The sequence below is a fragment of the Euprymna scolopes genome, chromosome 41 (genome assembly GCF_053919585.1).
Source record: "Euprymna scolopes isolate OS-2025 chromosome 41, ASM5391958v1, whole genome shotgun sequence".
Classification (NCBI taxonomy): domain Eukaryota; kingdom Metazoa; phylum Mollusca; class Cephalopoda; order Sepiida; family Sepiolidae; genus Euprymna; species Euprymna scolopes.
In genome coordinates this window covers 75,665,981-75,683,084 of record NC_136522.1, presented here as the reverse complement: position 1 = coordinate 75,683,084, position 17,104 = coordinate 75,665,981, and the positions used below count along the sequence as shown (strand labels likewise).

The 17,104-nt window shown below is 33.2% G+C and overlaps 1 protein-coding gene across 1 annotated transcript in view; it reads right to left on the bottom strand.

Moving 5' to 3' along the window:
* The window catches only part of LOC145266635 (uncharacterized), a 471,019-nt gene that overhangs the window by 335,511 nt on the left and 118,404 nt on the right, over positions 1-17,104 (bottom strand). Inside the window, exons 34-38 of the mRNA XM_080122558.1 lie at positions 11,291-11,431; positions 6,926-7,111; positions 3,876-4,004; positions 1,229-1,420; positions 635-766 (exon numbers count right to left, since the gene is read on the bottom strand). Of these exons, the coding sequence (XP_079978684.1) occupies positions 635-766; positions 1,229-1,420; positions 3,876-4,004; positions 6,926-7,111; positions 11,291-11,431 (780 nt within the window). The remainder of the gene's footprint in view (positions 1-634; positions 767-1,228; positions 1,421-3,875; positions 4,005-6,925; positions 7,112-11,290; positions 11,432-17,104) is intronic.

Below are 17,104 nucleotides of genomic sequence, written 5' to 3'. Positions count from 1 at the left end.
GTACCGTAGAGATTCATCGCCTCTACCAACTGCGTCACGGGCCCCAAAGGGCCATCAAAATTGGATTTTTGGTCGTATAAATCCACGTTTTCGATTTTATCTAGTCTTTCATTATCGGATCCGTACTGAATGATATTATATATTATTTCAAAACTTATTTATTGGAATCTTTTAAGATAAGTAATGTGTACATTTAATTATTCACCACTAAATGATCTGTGATTTTATTTGTTTGCCACTAAATGTTCTGTTAATTCTAACACGATTTCGAACATTTCTCTACATTGCTTGAACAACCTTTATGAAACAATGTTTTTTCCTAATTTATGCAAAGCCCATTAAGCAACATATCTTAGTACTCTATCAAATGCATTTTCCAGATCTATAAAAACAAAATACAGGCTTTTCGTAATAAGGTACTTCTCTTGAATTTTTCTATGGATGAAAATAGCATCGATGGCACTTTGCTCAGGGAGAAAACCAAGCTACATTTAATTTATACTTCTAGATATTTACTTGCATCTTCACGATGGCAGATTTAGATATAAGGTTGATTTTGAATGCGGAAAAAAATGTAATACCATCAAACTGGCACTCTGGACTTCTAAATAAACGGTAATGCGAAAGAACTTACCTGAAAACTACTGGTCGAGAAAGATGAAACACTTTTCTTTAATGTTATTCGACCTGATGTTGGGTCAATGTTAAAAATGTCTTTCAGAGATGGATCTCCTTCGATGCTGTACGTAATTTGATTAAACGGACTCTGGAAATAGATGTTTTAAATAGTCATATTAAGAACGAAAACATTCAGTTCAATTTCATTCAAATCAATTGAAAAATTAAAATTAAAGCACGCTTCTATTGTCATGTACAAAAAGGTGGTAGAATTTGACAAAATAGGGGATCAACTAAAAAAAATAATAAAACACACCTTACATTTCTCATAAAAATAATTGTTTTTCATTGTATTTTATTCGTCATCTTGCTTTAAATGTTTTTTATTTATTTATTGTTTTCTGTTTGCTGTCATTGCCTTGTTTTATGTTGATGCCAAGTCGTTGATATTTGGCATCTTACAGCTGTTTACTGGTACAGGTTAGGCCTGCACAATCATAACAGATGCTGCAAGTCGGCACTTAACTTTTCCGAGGCGCAAAAGTCCATTGTTTTCCCGAGAAAGAATTGGCTTCTACAGTCACAACAAATGCTCCTACCAAGTACTTACCGTAGAATCATCATCTCTTGCGGTGACGACATAAACTGTGGCGCCAATAACCGCAGTTGAAGTTAGAGTCTCTGTTTTGGGTAGATTCGTGAAAACTGGTGCGAAGTTATTCTTTATAACAGTGATTTTCACTTGTGCATCTGTGGTGGCGGTCCTTGATGGATTACCCATATCAACAGCAGCAATTTGCAACTGTTAAAAAGAAAGTAAGTATCACATTTAAATGGAATATATATATATACACACACACATATATATATATATATACATATATATATATATATAAGTTTTTAAAATATATATTGAAATGTAACTACACAAATTTTTCCGCGTTTCATCCTCGTGAAGTTTGTCGAGCTATTGTATTGAATTGATGCTAGCGTGATATTTTTTATATTCATGTGACGCTTAGTTTGCTAGTTAGCTAATCAGATTCTTTGTTATTCGTACACCCATTTATCTCACCCAACAGCGCTGCATGTATCAGTCAAAGGTTCACTTGACACATAATTTACCCTCATCTCTGTTCGTTTTTGAAGATGATAGAGAAATTTTTCTTATATACTAGTGCTTTTTGTAGAATAATATGAAAAATGAGTATTAGCCACGGTTGAAAATAGGCGGAAAAAATCTGCATTCAAGATAATCCCCCAGAATAAATTAAAAATATATATTAAAGGACGGAACATTATATTTTCTTTGTGTTTTTCTTTCGTTTTTTTTTGTTTCCAGCCAAACTTACCTTCATTTCCTTATTTGTAATCTTTACCAACGCCTTCTTTTAAAAGTTTTCTGTAGGAAAATTTGCACTAATTATATATCAAAAGACAAAATAAATATAAACAAACAACGAACTTCTACCAAGACCTACAACGTACTCTACGATAAATATGGCTGAAGATTATCGAATAGCGATGTGTTTATAACTATAAAACTAGAACTAGAAAGTATAAAGGCTGCACATGAGCGCAAGAACGAGCATTACAAATCCCTTCAGTCTGACTGTGTGGAGAAGGACTGGTGTTGTCACGTGCTGCCTATTGAAAGTGGATGTGGTTTTGTGGGGGGCTCCTCGGGTTCTTTCTTTACTAAGATTGGCATACATGGCCAAGCTTTGAGACGTGCGTTGAGACGTGCTTTACAGCGTCTACAGATAACAGCCAAACAAGCGTAAACTTAAATTTAGTTAAAGTCACGAAATCAGTTGAACATCAAAAGTAGAACGTTTTCTGGTTGTCAAACAACAAACGCTTTTTATCAAGGAAATCCATTGACTACTCAATTCTCTGTAGTGACATCTATGAACTGACTCTTCTTGTAAATATATCATTTTCCCCATTACTCTGTCCAGTGGCGAATGCTTGATGGCGCTAAGGGTCGAAGTACCGTCTTAGCCACTGAAACTCTGTTGTAACCCGTGGTTGTTATCTGATGAGGACAATATAAAGCAGGTGCATTCGCACGTTGTATGTAGAAAATATTAAAAAAAAAAAAAATAACACAATGTTTTAATCTGAGTTTACTCCAGGCTTGACAACTTTGGAAGATTTCCATCGCACTCCCGAAATGATAAATTTTTCCCATAAAAAATAAAGATGAAAAAGTAAAGAATATGCGCACGCCCTTATTTGTCGGGATAGATTCTGTTTTGTCTTATAAAATTTACAACGCAATGGAAGTAGTTTCAACTAAAAGTGTCCTGCTAATAAAGGGATATGGTTGCCATCCCTTATTTAAACTTCAAATATGAGAAAAATTCATCTGCTCCCACCTTTAAGTAAACCATGAGGTTAGAAGCTTCTCCAAACTTTAAATACGCATATCTCGTTTAAATCAAATTGAAGCAATATATATATATATATATATATATATATATATATATATATATATATATATATGACACTAATTCAGAAAACTTCCCAAGATATCACCAGATATAGAACCATTGTGATTCGTGGAGTGTATCTTTTTATGTTTGTGGCGTGAGGGTGTCCTGGAGATTAATTTATTTTACTCTTTTTCAGACCAAACAAAACATATTGCCACTTGGAACGTAAAATGGCGGATCATGTCTAACAGGGGACCGTTAGGAGCTGCGCAGAAAAATGCTTGTTCACATTATATTTAAATTTCTGCATGTCAGTCGAGTGAAACAAGCAAGACACAGGGAAAAATTCCAAAGTCTAGCAGGTCGAGGAAAAAAACTTTCTGACATTTAAGGACCTCAACAACAAAGGGGTAGGATTTTGCTGCTTTTCGCGTTAATCGGTAGTATATATATCAAAGGGGCATAGGTGTCATGAGTTTATCAAAGAATATTCCGTTAAATTACTTGTAAAATAGATACATAGAATGCAATATTGCGGTGATGGGACAGAGGTTGGAACTTGGCCGATAGTGCAGGACCTCTTAGATCGTGCTGAGCATGGCTCCACTAACTCGAGTGGGCGATGGATGTTACATCACGTTTCGAGCAACGGTTGCCTATTATTCTTATTCTTAGTCCATGTGTTTTAGATTCTCAAAAACTGTAGTCCACCTGGGTTCCCCGAATGGGCAATACACAGTCCTTCCTGCAAGTTAGTGTTATAAAGAAAACGGATAGTTTATATTAGTCAATAGTTTTCCTTGCATGTGGGTTACTTACGGTGTATTCTGGAGTTGGGTCATTGGCTAAACTACTGATAGCTGAAATATCACCTGTATTGGAATTCACCATGAAGTTAGTGGACTTGTAAGTAGGTTTCATCGAGTACACAATGACATTATTTGGTGCCTGAAATAAAACAAAAAAGAAACGGAAATAAAATCCAAAATAAAAAAAGAAATAGGCGGAATATACATTACTAAGGTAGTAGTTTTTACGATGTCACCACTCGTTCGAATCTTAAGGCTGTTTTTTACTGGATATTTTATATATATATATATATATATATATATATATATATATGAAAATGAGAATGTGTGTGTGATGACACTTCTCAACCTATATTATTCAACAATTTTTTATCTATAGACTTGAAATTTAGTATATAGGATATTCAATTATGTAGAAAACATTTTAATCTGTATTCATCCGGTAAAAACGACTGCAAAGTGGTCAACATTTAAAAAATGGTACATTGGAGTCGCTGAATTCTTATCTGTTTGCTAACTGTTTCACGAATGCACATACGTGAATAGTTCACATAACAGATTATTTATGTTAAGAATAAATAGTTTGAAAACGCCGTTTTAAATGTGTCACGCTGGTCTACTGGTTATCGTACTTGACTCTTTTTTAGGTTGTGGTTTCGATCTCAGCAGGAGTATTTTTTTTATTTTTTAATTACAAGAAATGCTGGTTTAGAAAAAACCCCAACAAAAACACAAAAAAATATAATACTCGCAGGAATATGCCTGAAGTGTCTGCATTAATAAAAATATACTATTATACGAATTTTACGACCGAGCAACGCTCGGTGGCCTGCTAGTATTTTATAGATTTCAAGATTTAACATAACATAATAAGCTTCAAAAGTAGATTATATATATATATATAATTTGCATTCACACTGAGGAAGATCGAAGGATCGGTCGAAATTATGTGCTTTTGAAGGAAACATTCTTGTTTTTTTTTAAAGACTTTTTGTATTCCTGCACGTCAAAACACAGGGAATAAATACAGAAAAGATATAAACATTCATATATTTTCCGTATTGATTTTTATTCATACATATTTAAATATATATATATATATATATATATATATACTAATTAATATTATATATATGCACTAATTAATATCTATTAACTAATTAATCATATATATATATATATATTAATTAATTGTATATATATTAATTAATTATATATATATATTAATTAATTATATATTTATTAATTAATTATATATATATATTAATTAATTATATATATATTAATTATATATATATTAATTAATTATATGTATATTAATTAATTATATGTATATTAATTAATTATATGTATATTAATTAATTATATATATATATTAATTAATTATATATTTATTAATTAATTATATATATATATATTAATTAATTATATATTTATTAATTAATTATATATATATATATTAATTAATTATATATTTATTAATTAATTATATATATATATTAATTAATTATATATTTATTAATTAATTATATATATATATATTAATTAATTATATATTTATTAATTAATTATATATATATATATTAATTAATTATATATTTATTAATTAATTATATATATATATATTAATTAATTATATATTTATTAATTAATTATATATTTATTAATTAATTATATATATATATATTAATTAATTATATATTTATTAATTAATTATATATATATATATTAATTAATTATATATTTATTAATTAATTATATATATATATATTAATTAATTATATATTTATTAATTAATTATATATATATATATATATATATATATATATATATATATATATATATATATAAACTTTGCTAACATTCTTTCAAATAATCCATAAGAAATAGACAAAAGGATATTTGACATTAGTTCAAAACAGATTATTTCAAAGTGTTTAAAGTGTTCTCCGCGTCTTTTTCGTACGTTATTTAAGGGTTATCAATATTGAAGGGTGGGTGGTCAAAAGTAAAGCGGAAAAAATTCCATCATATAATTTCTTAAAAAGTAGGACAAAAGCCCAACAGCATAAAATAAAATAAATTTCATTTTATAATATAACCGTGAAGTTTTTTTTTTTTTCATTATTTTTTCTGGTAAAACTTTAATTAAAAGTATCAAACCCCTTTAAGAATACTTATGGATAGGTACTGTCTGGCAAGTATAAACTAAGAGGCAGTCAAGTAGCGTTTATACAACGTTCACAACGTCAACGACAAACACTCTGAATTGTCTAATATCCGCGCCCGAATTTAGCCTTTATTAGTTATTTATTCTTTTCATTCTCGCGGCAATTGTTTTTGAAGAGGTTATGTTAGAGTTTGTTTAAATTTTAGACATTAATCTTATTTCTATATGATTAAACTATATTTTAATATACCTAACCAGGTGTGTAACAGTCCAAGTAGTTATCTCCCTTGTATAAGTGTCTAGTATCATAAAAGTTACATGCTTCGCTCGCACCATGTTTTTGTAGCAAAGGTTGAACACTTGGAAATAACTTACCAACAGAAAAAGAAGAAAAGTTGGGTATATATTAATCGTGCGTCTCCGTGTATTTCCTATTGTTTTATATATATTTTTTTATGCATTTAATTTCAATTTGTCGTGTCGTCTTTATTATATTTATTCTGGTTTATGATGACCTATGATTAGGGATAGTACAACAGCATATTCTTTACATTGTTTTGACTCTCGATTGTGTATCCGTTGATATCTTCTATGCTTTTATATAGAGTGATGTGGTTCTCGATTGATTAGCTGTGTTCAACGGTGTCGGATGTATAGTTGAGAGTTAAAACAATCATAAGAATATTCTGTTGTCATAGCCCTACTTATGATCTATGTGTCAACGAAGATGTAAAGTAGTCACAAACAAGAAATAAACATCCATTGGACATAAAAACACTCCTTTATTCTTCAATGGTTAGTACAAAGTAGATACAGTTACTGGTTAAAATATAAGATTAAAATTTAGCACGAACGTTCTGGACAACATAATGGTATACGTTTTTACTTACCTGACTGTCTGCATCAGTGGCAGTCACTTTAGTGAAAGGTTTTCCGAGTGCTTCATTTTCCAGGACGGTTACCCTGTAACTAGTCGGATTAAATACGGGGGCGTTCATATTTTTATTCACTGTTATGATTACTTGAGTCGTCGACCATTTAGCTGGTACTCCATTGTCCGAACCTTCGATCAAAAGCTACAATATATAAAAAACATAAACATTTACTTTATATTTTAAAGATGTGTCGGACGGCTGTTTTCCAGAGAGACCATCATTTAAATTTAAAATTTATTTTTTATGTTGTGTTTTTCTACCCTGTATAGGAAATAAATACTCTTCCAGACACTATAAAGTACGGAACGATAAAAGTGTCGCCCCAAGGAAAACAACACTACAGCTTTATTTTAAAACTTTTATTGAAAAAAATCAATTCAGGTAACTTAATTATGTAGTAGAACTGATATCTATTGGTGTTGACTTTTCAAGCCGACTTCGAAGATGTAGGGTCGCATGATGTGACCCTCACTTGAAACCACATCAAAGACCATAACCGCGGCCAGAAACATTTTTATCGCCCTGGGCACGTCCCTGTTATTCGTGGCAATCCAACGATGAATTTAGAGGGTGTTGGCGTTGTCATAACTTGAATCGGTAGAGAGCATGGGTTGTACAGCGGCGCAGCTCCGATGTCGCTCGTTGAACGTTATGTCACTTTCAGATATGATAGAACGCTCCTATTTCTCTTGGGATTTCTACACAACTGGGTAACTAGTAGATAGTCTGCAGCAGCAAAACAGCAAGCTGGTCTTCATTAAACGGAAATGGAATCATGTCTTTTTTTTAAATGCGACAATTTTATCGTTCTACCCGATGAAATGTCATGCCAGTGATTTCCGATTCTGAATCGGTGTACATCTAGGGTTGGATTATCAGTCCGACATGTCCACCCTCTCAAGATTTGATTCCCATCTTTAGGGTGGAGTAAGTTTATTGCTTACTCCCTGAAACGCCTCGACCGGGGAATACTGACTAACTGCTCATATAAGTTTTAATGGGCAAGGTGCTCCTCCTTTGGGGATGATGATTTGCTTCAGAACTTCCTGTGGTGGAAAGGAAGTGAATAGCGTCATTTTCCATTAATTAGTGTATATATATATATATATATATATATATATATATATATATATATATATATATCAGAACTCGAGTTCGACAATCGGTCCGATAGAAACTGCGCCATTACGGCGATCTTTTATCTGTCGTGCTGAGGTAATAGTCTTCGGTAGTCCTAAGTGATCAACCGTCCGTAGGTTTGCCTTTCCTCTTTGGGGAGGAGTTAGTTTATTCTTAATCGCCCAGATCGGGGAATTCTGACGAAACTGCTCAAGCAATTTTTGGAAGATTGGTGTTCCCCTTCGTAAGGAGGGCTGGCTTGATTTTCTCAACCTTCCGTCCTTGTGCTACAGATTCGTGCGGTACGAAAGAATTAAATGCCGTTATTGGTAGCACTCACGGCCACAGTATCTGACGCAGACTTTCTGTAATATATTATACTGTATTTTTGTAAATGCAGTTTTCTAAATATACAAACGTTTTGTCTTTATTAATATTATGGGTCCTTCAAAGTTAAAACAAATTTAAAATTAAAATTTTTTGGCAAAAATAGTGACTTAATGAAACTATATAGGCACCAGAAAGGGAATCACGACAGTAAAAAATTTATCTTGGATAAGGAAATAGCTTTCAAAGAAAATTGGTGTTAAATTTAATATACTCCTCCTATTTTTATAATAGGTATCCATATATTTATTCATATATATATATTGGAAGATTTTTAACCATTAAAACTATATAACAATTTATTATTTAATTTTTATATATTTTTTTTATTATTTGTTGAAAAACTATTTAATCGGAACGTCATTTAATCAGCTGCAATCGCTGTATCAACTTGCTTTCTCGAATTCACAATAGTTCTAATGTTATCTAAGAGATCATCAGTTGTCTATCGTGAAACAATGTTTCGGCGATTTAAAACAAAACCGTATATTAAATCATGGCCCTCAAGTAGTGTTGATTAAACGCAATCTCCTAATATATATATATATATATATATATATATATATATATATATATATATTATTTTTTTTACTATAATAATTAAATATATATATATAAATGAATACATATTATAAATATATAGACAAACAAATGCATATATATTATATATATATATATAAATGCATACATATTATATATATAAATACAAATAAATATATATTTATTACATATATAAATACATATATTTATATATATAACTACATATATTATATATAAATACATATTTATATATTATATATTTATATATAAATACATATATATACATATTATATATATAAGTACATATATATATAAATACATATATAAATACATATATATAAATAAATATATATTATGTATAAATATATATATATATTATATATATATATAAATAAATACATATTATATACATATATAAATACATATATTATATATTTATATATAAATACATATATATATATAAATACATACACATTAACTAATATATATATATACTAGCACAAGTACCCGTCGTTGACTGGGTTCAAAAACAACCTACAGAAAATGGACTCTGATTTATGAAAGTATGATAGGTTATAAAAAGGAAGGGTTGTAAAGAGATAGCTTCGAATTTGGGGGTATCAAAACGAAAGCAAAATATGATGAAAGTAAAAATAAAATAAACCTCATAATTTATTATACCATACCTGTTCACACTGAAACACTTATCACAATATTTTGTGGATCTATATCAAAAAACCTTGTTAAACTTTGTTACATATTTCCATTCTATGGAGGTCAGGCGTGAACGAACACCCCATAATTTTATTATACAATATTTCTTCAAACTGAAACATAATTATCAAAGTATACTCACGCAGATAGATATGAAAAGTCTTTATTAAAGTTTGCGCCCATTTCCATTCTATGGAGGCCAGGCGCGAACGCAGACCCCACAATTTTATTATACCATCCCTATTTAAGTTAAAACATATTTATCAAAGTATTCTTATGTACATCTATATAAAAAACACCTGTAAACGTTTTTTTTTAATTTTTCTTTTTTTTTCTTTCCATACTTCGTGAACAAGGCGCGAACGCAGACCCCACAATTTTAATGAATCACCATTCTGCCAGATCAAACATACCCATTCCTGTGTCTCGATACATCTTCTATCTTTATATGTAATCAGTTTTTTTTAAATGGTCAACCATATAGGAGCCTATTCGTGACCACACACACACACACACACACACACACACACACACACACACACACACAGCTTTATATTATAGATATATACAGGGTGACCCCCAAAAAGCAAGAAACATAGAAAGTATATCTAGAACATATGCTGTAGAACGGAAGAAAAAAAGGCCAAAGACCCTAGTGTTTGGATGTGATGTTTTCAATATAATAAACTAGTTATGACCAAACTTTCATTTCATTCGGATAAAACACTAAGAAACGGGGCCTAATTAGAGTTGGGACCCGATTCCTTTGGTCACCCTGCATATATATATATATATATATATATATATATATATATATATTTTTTAAACCCGAAATTGTGTGTGAAGGGCTCTATTGTCTTTGTAGGAATCAACTAAAGATGGTCTCGATAAAAGCACCACGCTGGGTAGGGGCCAGGAAGAGAATTCAACTTCCAAAGAAAATAAGTCGCAGTTTTGTGGAAATGGAAATTACAAATGAAATAAAATTGTGACCGAATGAAACTAGTATTGATTTATTTTACTTTTAGATTCGTGATCAATCGGTGTGTCATGCTATACAAGTTTGCAACATACTTTTTACGGCTAAACATGCAGACGTCGTGTAAGTTAGTGCCCCTAATGATGCTGGGTTAATCAGAGCGGAGAAGAAAAAGAGGAATTCCAAGGTTTTATGTACGGCATGAAAAGAAACTGGAATCTTAGGAAGATCTCCATAATTCCGGTAATCATAGCAGCAACCAGACCCATGATAACTAATTTCAAAAACTATATGGCGAATATACCCAGTGAACCAAGTGCGAGAGAGATACAAACAATTGCACTAAAAGGGACGATTAGAATCTTAAAATATACCTCGACTGAAATGTACAGGATAGCGGAGGAATATCTTGTATCTTCATTCTCAGCTAAAACAAAACTCTAATTAATTAAAAAAAGGAAATAAATAGATTTAACGAACACAAATTTAAGAACGTATATTTTCTTGTTACATAAAGTATAACAATGAAACATGAATGCTTCTAGGTGTGCTTATGTATGAATGAAATAAAGGTTACTTACGGTGTATTGGTTTTCAGTCCGTTGTTTCAAATTGACATTTGGCTTTAATGATACCACTCCCGTTTGCCGATCGACGTCAAAAACTAACTGACTTGAGCCGATTCCTTTCAATGTATAAGTGATTTGGTTGTATCTCGGATCCTGCAATTCAATAGAATAGTTATTATTTCAGAGCGGGAGTATTTGTGACATTTTCTTCGTATACGTGTTCATTTACGGGCGGGAATATTTGGAAACGTATGTATATGCATTAAAGTAAAAGACCATTTCAAGGTCGGAGCATTTGTGACGATTTCTTTGTATATGTGTGCAGTAGAACTAGAGATCATTTCAGGTGGAAGTATTTGTGACGTTTGCTATTTATATGCATGGAGTAGTGAAGCGATTATATAAGGATTGGAGTATTTATGATGTTTTCTTTGTATATTTGTACATTAAGGAAGCGATTATATCAGAGCGGGAGTATTTGTAACGTTTTCTTTGTATATGTCTGCAGTAGTGTAGTGATTATATCAGGGTAGGAGCATTTTAGTTGTTTTCTTTGTATATGTGTGCATTAGTATAGCGATTGTATCAAGGTGGGTGTGTTTGTGATGTTTTCTTTTATATTTGTGCATTAGTGTGGCGATTATATCATCGTGAAATCATTTGTGACGTTTTCACTGTATTATATATTCGCTGCAGCCGATCGTCAAATAGCGTTTTCAGCCTATATAATTTCTAAAAAATCAACCTTTTCATTGTCTGGATATATACAATCGGCGGTGTAATTAAAATACACACAGCTGGTTATAAAAATATTTTGTTTATTCAAAATAACCTTTTCGATTTCGATGAATGACAGTTTTGGCATTAGTGACGGCGTGTGGGGTGGGATTGGGTTGATCGTATAGTGGAGAAAAAGCATGTCGCTTAGTTTGCTCGTCGTGGTCTTTCTCTTTATCTCTATCTCTCTCGCTCTCTCTATATATATCTCTCTCTATCTCTCTCTCTATCTTACTCTCTCTATCTCTCTCTCTATCTCTCTCTCGCTCTACCCCATTGTCTGCACATCTATTTTATTGGGGCAGATAATGTCAACATTCCATCATACATTGTCCTGAAAAGTCGGTCAATCTCACTTCCCCAATCTCCGAGGATTCTACATCGCACATTTTGACTTCTTTGACGTCATTCCCGGGTGCATCTGCATCTAGGCTTCTGACTGACTTTCCTTTTAACATCATTCCTGGGAATCTGGATCACCCAACAACTGTGTATGTGTGCGAAGAGTATGGGATCATGTAAAGATGACAGTATTTGTAACATTTTCTGTGTATGTATAGAGTTTAGTAAACCATCATTTATGAGTGGAAATATTAATGGCGTTTTCTTTATATCTATGTACAGTAGAGTAAGAGATAATATCAGGGTGGAAGTATTTTTGACGTTTTCTTTGTATATATCTACAGTGGAATTAGAGTCATTCTAAGGTGGAATTATTTGTGATCTTTTCTTTATATATGTGCAGTAAAGAGATTGTTTATGAGTTGGCGTACGTTTGACGTTTTCTGTGTATATGTGTGCATCAGCGATATATCATGGTGAGAACACTTACGACGTTTTCTTTGCATAGAGGTGCATTAGTTTGCGATTGTATGATGATGGGAGTTTTTGTAACTTTTGTTGTATATATTTACATAGTTTAGCGATTATACCCTTTTTATTATTTTAGTTTGGTTAGTTTTAAAAGACCAAGGGATTCCGTTTTAACGCTAACACTTCATTTCATTACGATTTTAATTTATATCGTAGGTCTCTTTTAAGAATAGACGTTGTCCCCTTTATGGCTGCTATCTGTATTTCGTACCAGCTTGGGTTTCCAAGTATTTCTTAAGATTTTTTCGTTGGGCAAGTTGCTTCAATCACGACTAGTATAATATTGATTTCTTTAAGGGACCATGTAGTTTTCAAATCATTCCTTACGTCCTCATATTTTGCTATATTTTCCCGTTCAGCTCAATTAAGGTCATAATTATTTGGGGCAATGGCGTCGATAATAAGTGTAGTTCTTTCATAGTGTAGTCATTTGTGACGTTATAATTGTATATGTGTTTTAATTTACTTGCCTCCCCACGAGGGCAGAGTTAAACGCAAGGTCAGTTTATTGCGACGTTTTCTTTGTAAATGTATTATGTAGTGTAGCGATTATATCAATGTCGGATTATTTGTGACATTTTCCTTGTATAGGCGTGCAGTAGTGTAGTGATCATATTCAGCTGGGAGTATTTGTGACATATTCTTTGTGTATGTCTGCAGAATAGTGGCAGGTTCTTTATATATCTGTGCAACAGTATATCGATTGATTTTATTGGAGATTGATAATTTTGATTATTTGTATTTTTCGAACCGTTGCTGATTTCTGGACTTTTTTTTACAGAGGCATCACCACATTATCAAGGCCAAGAGTCCACTCGAGGATAAGGGTTAAAGAGTGTACAGTAGAAATTGGACAATATAGTAATCAATACGGTAAATTTGTTAACTTATATGGAACGTCTTATCAAGAACTTGTTTACGTTAGACTTGAAGACAACCATATTGCAGTCAGCCGGAAAGCAGGAAAACGGAAGATAATTCCACAGACGTGCAGTTCTAAGAAAGAAGCTTTGTTTATGGAATCTACGTTTAGTTTTAAGCACAGATAAAGAGTGGGGGGAAATTATTGATAATATTTTCAGCTAAACGAGTGTTTCTTGTGAAAGTTTGGAGAGGGGGGACCATAGACTGAAGCTCAGTCAAATACTTTCCATGAAAATAACGATATATCAGAGACAAACTCGCAACATCTCTTCTGTGAGATAGAGGTTGCAGGGAAGAGAAAAGGACATTTCCTACGAGGCTACGATGTCTATTTTGAACTCTATCAAGGCAGGAAAGTCCTTTCTAGCAGCTCCTGCCCAGCTGTGGTAACAGTATTCCATCCTTGGACGTACCTGGCTCTTATATGTGATATCTACTGGATCGATAGAAAGATCCCGCCATTTTTCCAGCGGCCTTGGCAACAAATTTGATGTACGTGTTCCATTTAAGATCAAGAGTAACGGTCAAGCCCAGAAGCTTGTCAAAACTTGAGGCCTCTCCAAGACGAGAGCCATTCATTTCAATTGATGCCAGATGTGGATCAGAGTGTTGATGATGTAAAGAGAGAAGCTTGGTTTTAGATGCATATCCAACCACTCCTTTCCCCATTGTACTACGTGCTCAAGATCAGATGAGAGATAATCGGAGAGAACTTGGTCGTTTACTGTCTTAGATGTGCTACCATAAATGGTAGTGTCATCAGCATAAATGTCTACAAATGATGTAAGGATGTGATTTGGAAGATCATTAATGTAGATCAGGAAAAGTGTTGGGCCCAGGATGGATCCCTGAGGGACTCCAGCATTAATACTGTGAGTTTCTGATTTTTGCCCCTCAACTACTACTCTAATGAACCTGTCAGAAAGAAATGATTTAATAATTGAGAAGCCATTTCCAGCTATACCATAGCTAGAGATCTTGTGAAGCAAACATTTATGCCATACTCTATCAAAGGCCTTTGATATGTTAAGAGCAATTGCCCTAGAAAGGTTGCCTCCGTCGAGAGATTTGCTAATCCTATTGAGATATAACTGTAAGCACATCTGCTGTAGATCTAGCAGAACGGAAACCATATTGAGTGCCACTAAGAAGGTTATTTTTGTTGAGATGGTTGATTACTTCTGTATTTAACACAGATCACAGCAACTTACTCATGACGCACAGGTGACTTCTCAGAACCATTAGGTCGACGTAGCCTTACATCTTCTTTATGTGTATCATATCAAACTTGAAAACCTTTCAGGTGAAATTGAAAATTCGGTTCAAATTTCGAACGGAACACTTTATTTAATCTACAGCAGTAACATGCTCTCATTTCGTCAGCTTAACCGGGTCAAAATCTGAATAATTCGCAACTGTATTCTTAGTAACATCCGCAATCAGTATTAGATAGTATTCCGTTTTAAGTGATACTTATATTGTAACGTAGCCGTTACACTCAAACCGTATTCGTTACAGTTCAAACTTCTCTCGGGCCCCCCATGCCATCCGGTACCGTCAGAAAGGAAAAAAAAATACATCGAGCTAAATTTTTCTTTCTTTCTTAACATAAGTCATTTATTATCGTTTTTCTTTCTCCCCATCTCGACGGCAGCTTAAAAGTTTCTCGTTGTCACATGTCCATCTCACCAGAAACGCGTTTCTCCTTCTTCCAACCGCATGCTGGCCTTCACTTTAAACGTCCATCTCCTTCGGCGTCGACTTTTTTCTTCTCTCCATCACGTGCATTTTGTCAGTTACTGCTGTTAATATCCTCGAAAGCCAGCTATCTTATAGCTGCTGCTGATATTTTCCCACGCGCCCGCACGCACTCTGTTACATTCTGAACACTGAAGGATCAATCATCAGTGAATGCTATACTAAGAATACAATTGCAAATTAAATAAGACTTCATCGAAAATTCTACCAGGTTTGTGCAAAGAAGGTATGGTCCCTCTACTAGGCCAGAAAACTACTCACACCAGCCAGTATACTCTACGTCTACAGGATTACCATTCGTCCGTGCATTGAGTATTGTACTAACACCTGGGCTTTTGCCCAATCCACTAAATTCTTCCATTTAACCCTTTATGACCTGGTTGAACTAATTCATTCAGTTGTAAATAAATGAATATAACGGCATAAATAAAGTGTGAATTGATTTAAACACGCCTTATACATATTAGTTCAGTATCCGGGTAGATACCAGATACCTCCAGATTGCAACTATTCATTGCTTATATTCAGTATGCTGCCATTTGTCTCAGAGGATGGAGGATTTTGTTTGTTGTCGTAAACACAATTTTTTCAAGCACTATAGATAATAATCAAGGTAAGTTTATGAAATGCAAAAATTCTCAGCGGTAGTTTAACTATTGAACTTCATAATGAAAGCTCGTTATAGTAGAAAATTCTTAAAATCGTAATATCGTTACTCTTTAAACTAAAATTAACAATAAATATTTTTAATCATCTACATCATAATTCAGGCCATAAAGGGTTAAACATACTGCAAAAAACTAAATCTAACATAATTGATCCCACAAACCTCCAGCCCCTGTCGCATCGCAACAGTTATATCCCTGTGCTTGTTTTACAAGTTCTTTAACTTGTTCTGATGAAGTTAGTGCACTCTTTACCTCCTAAATGAACATATCTACGAGCAGCTCGACCAACAGCAAACTCCCATTGTTTACTGTTGCTACCTTGGCCTTCGGGCCGGGATCAAAGTGTAGTATCTGTTCCGGCAGATACTGCAAGCTATGACTAGCTATGACTAGCAAAGACCAGATGTGGGGGCAACCCCACATGCCTGACCTTTAACCAGCTCCCATTTCCCACCTCTCGGGAGCTGGTCCCCTTTTTCCCTTCCCCCTCCCTTCACTCCTCACATTAAAAATTGGCCTTGTGCCTAATTTGCTCGGTGGGGGAGCAAATAAATACCATCTGTTCCGGCAGATACTGCACTTAAGATAATTTGTACCAGTCAATGGAGGGGAAACCCTCTATACTGGGACAATTATTATTTTTGGTAACCAGAGTGCCCCCTTTTTGCCTACTTTTAGGGGAGCTGGTTTTTACCTCACATTAAAAACGGCCTTGTGCCTAATTTGCTCAGTGGGGGAGCAAATAAATACCATCTGTTCTTCAGATGCTGCACTTCTATTTCTTGTTCTCTTTCGGTGGAGGAGAAATCCTTCACGACTGAGAAAA